Here is a 2,066-nt window from a genome sequence, read left to right on the forward strand (position 1 = left end):
CCCCGCCCCCCACCCGGCCATCGGGCTCCGCGCTCTTCCCGCACCGCGTCCGGCTCCCCGGATCGACCTCCCAGGCCCCTCTCCGGGCCCGCCGACCACGACCGTGGCGCCTCGACCTGGGGAGCTGCGCCCCGCACCCGCACGGCCCGCACCCGGCGGAATGAATCGTCGTCCTCAGTCCCAGCACCCCCGGGGAGGGTGTAGAAAGCCGGGAGAAAAAGGAATGTCCTCAAGTTTTGGATCTCCCCGGAGGGAGGTCGCGGAGCTCCGCCCGGGCCGGTCGCCGCCGCTGGCTCCAGATCCTAAACACAATAGCCCCGTTTTACCTCCCAGCCGGCTGCGGGCTGAAGATGCCAGGATAGTTAAAACTAGAACTTTTTGAAGAACGCTTTTAACCCATGACTGTGAAAAGGTGTAGCTAGAATCGCTTGTTTCCACTTGGATGGACCCCTCCGTCCCTACGATTCTTAATGTTCCCCGATTCAAGTGGCTGAATTAAAACAGGTTAATAACACCTAGGGAGCCTCTGCGGAAAGGTTAACTGCTTCACTGTGGAAGAGCTAACGCTTACTGAGCCTGTGGTGTGTGCCCAGCTCTATTCTAACGGGTTTACTTGTAGAATACCACCACCTCTGGTGTTAGGTACTATTCTTACTCAAATTTTATAAAGGAAGGAATTGAACGGAGAGGTTAAGTAACTTACCCAAGTTGCACAGCCAGTAAATGGCTAAGCTAGGATTTATATCTAGGGAAGACAGTCTCGTTCTAAGTTTGCTTATGCCTCTCAAAACAGGGCTTCTGTTTAAATCACAAATCTCTACAATGATTTGATTGCTTACTGAGAATGACACATGTGATACACTTCACGTTAAAATTTAATGAACATAATGTAATTTTTTTTTCTTGGTGATTAAAAAGAAACTTCAGGATCTTGGTAATACTTAAAGGTCATCATCCATTATAACAGTCATATGTTGGTGGCCTGAAAAATTTTATGTTATTTGGGTTCTCTTTGTGTGGTTTATTTACTAGGTATATTTGTGTGCACTGTTTTGGAAACTAGGTTTTCCTGCGTTGGAACCGTTCTTTTCATCCTAGGAGATGGATGTTTATAGACTGGATGAAGTTCTGGCCTTTGAGAAACTGGAAGCCTAGCTTGTCCTGTCTTTTGTCTCCCACGATTTTGTGCAGCTAAATGACTTTGGCTTTCAAAATCTTCTTCCCACAAAACCTCCGTGCACTTGGCAGGAAAGAGCTGTGTCTGCTCCGAAAGCAGTATCACTGGCCTGAAATAAGACAATTCAGCCAGTGGTCAGAAACTGCTGTGCTTCGTGGGCACTCCCTTTTCCAGAGAAGAAAGCCTGTTCAGTCATTCCAAGGAGGCCATTTGAGACCACTTGCCACCCACCTTGTTTTCTTGCCAGGCTCGCATGTGGGACTCTGTAGTGGCCCCTGTGAGATGGCTGAGCAACGGTTCTGTGTGGACTACGCCAAGCGTGGCACCGCTGGCTGCAAAAAATGCAAGGAAAAGATTGTCAAGGGCGTGTGTCGAATTGGCAAAGTGGTACCCAATCCCTTTTCTGAGTCTGGCGGTGATATGAAAGAGTGGTACCACATTAAATGCATGTTTGAGAAATTGGAACGGGCTCGGGCCACCACAAAAAAAATCGAGGACCTCACAGAGCTGGAAGGCTGGGAAGAGCTGGAGGACAACGAAAAGGAGCAGATAACCCAACACATTGCAGGTGGGGATAACACTACTTTCCTTCTCACTGCTGCTGATAGAAAAGGGGCTGAAGAGTGTAGACCCCAGCCCTTTCTTTAAAATGTTTAATTTGTAAATTTTCAATTCTTGGAAGAGTGACAAAAACAAAAGTAGTTCAAAGAATATTTATTCTCTTTATCCAGTAATCAATGAATAGTTGATATAATTTGGGTTCCTGTGCTTCTCTGCACACACACACGTAGGGTCGCCCCCCCCCCCCAACTGAGAGTAAGTTGCATCCATCATGGTCCTTTACATTTAGAGAATTCAGTATGTGTATCTTTAAATATGCTTTTATGTG

At 47.5% G+C, this 2,066-nt stretch overlaps 1 protein-coding gene across 1 annotated transcript; it reads left to right on the forward strand.

Annotated features, from left to right (window-relative positions):
- Positions 1 to 1,117: 1,117 nt before the first annotated feature.
- Positions 1,118 to 1,745, forward strand: LOC106002257 (DNA ligase 3-like; the record flags this gene model as incomplete). The annotated part of the gene is made up of 1 exon (XM_013037162.1): positions 1,118 to 1,745. A coding segment is annotated over exon 1 (550 nt), but the record flags the coding sequence as incomplete, so codon positions are not given.
- Between the last annotated feature and the right edge of the window lie 321 nt (positions 1,746 to 2,066).

The sequence above is a fragment of the Dipodomys ordii genome, unplaced genomic scaffold (genome assembly GCF_000151885.1).
Source record: "Dipodomys ordii isolate 6190 unplaced genomic scaffold, Dord_2.0 Scaffold5973, whole genome shotgun sequence".
NCBI lineage: Eukaryota > Metazoa > Chordata > Mammalia > Rodentia > Heteromyidae > Dipodomys > Dipodomys ordii.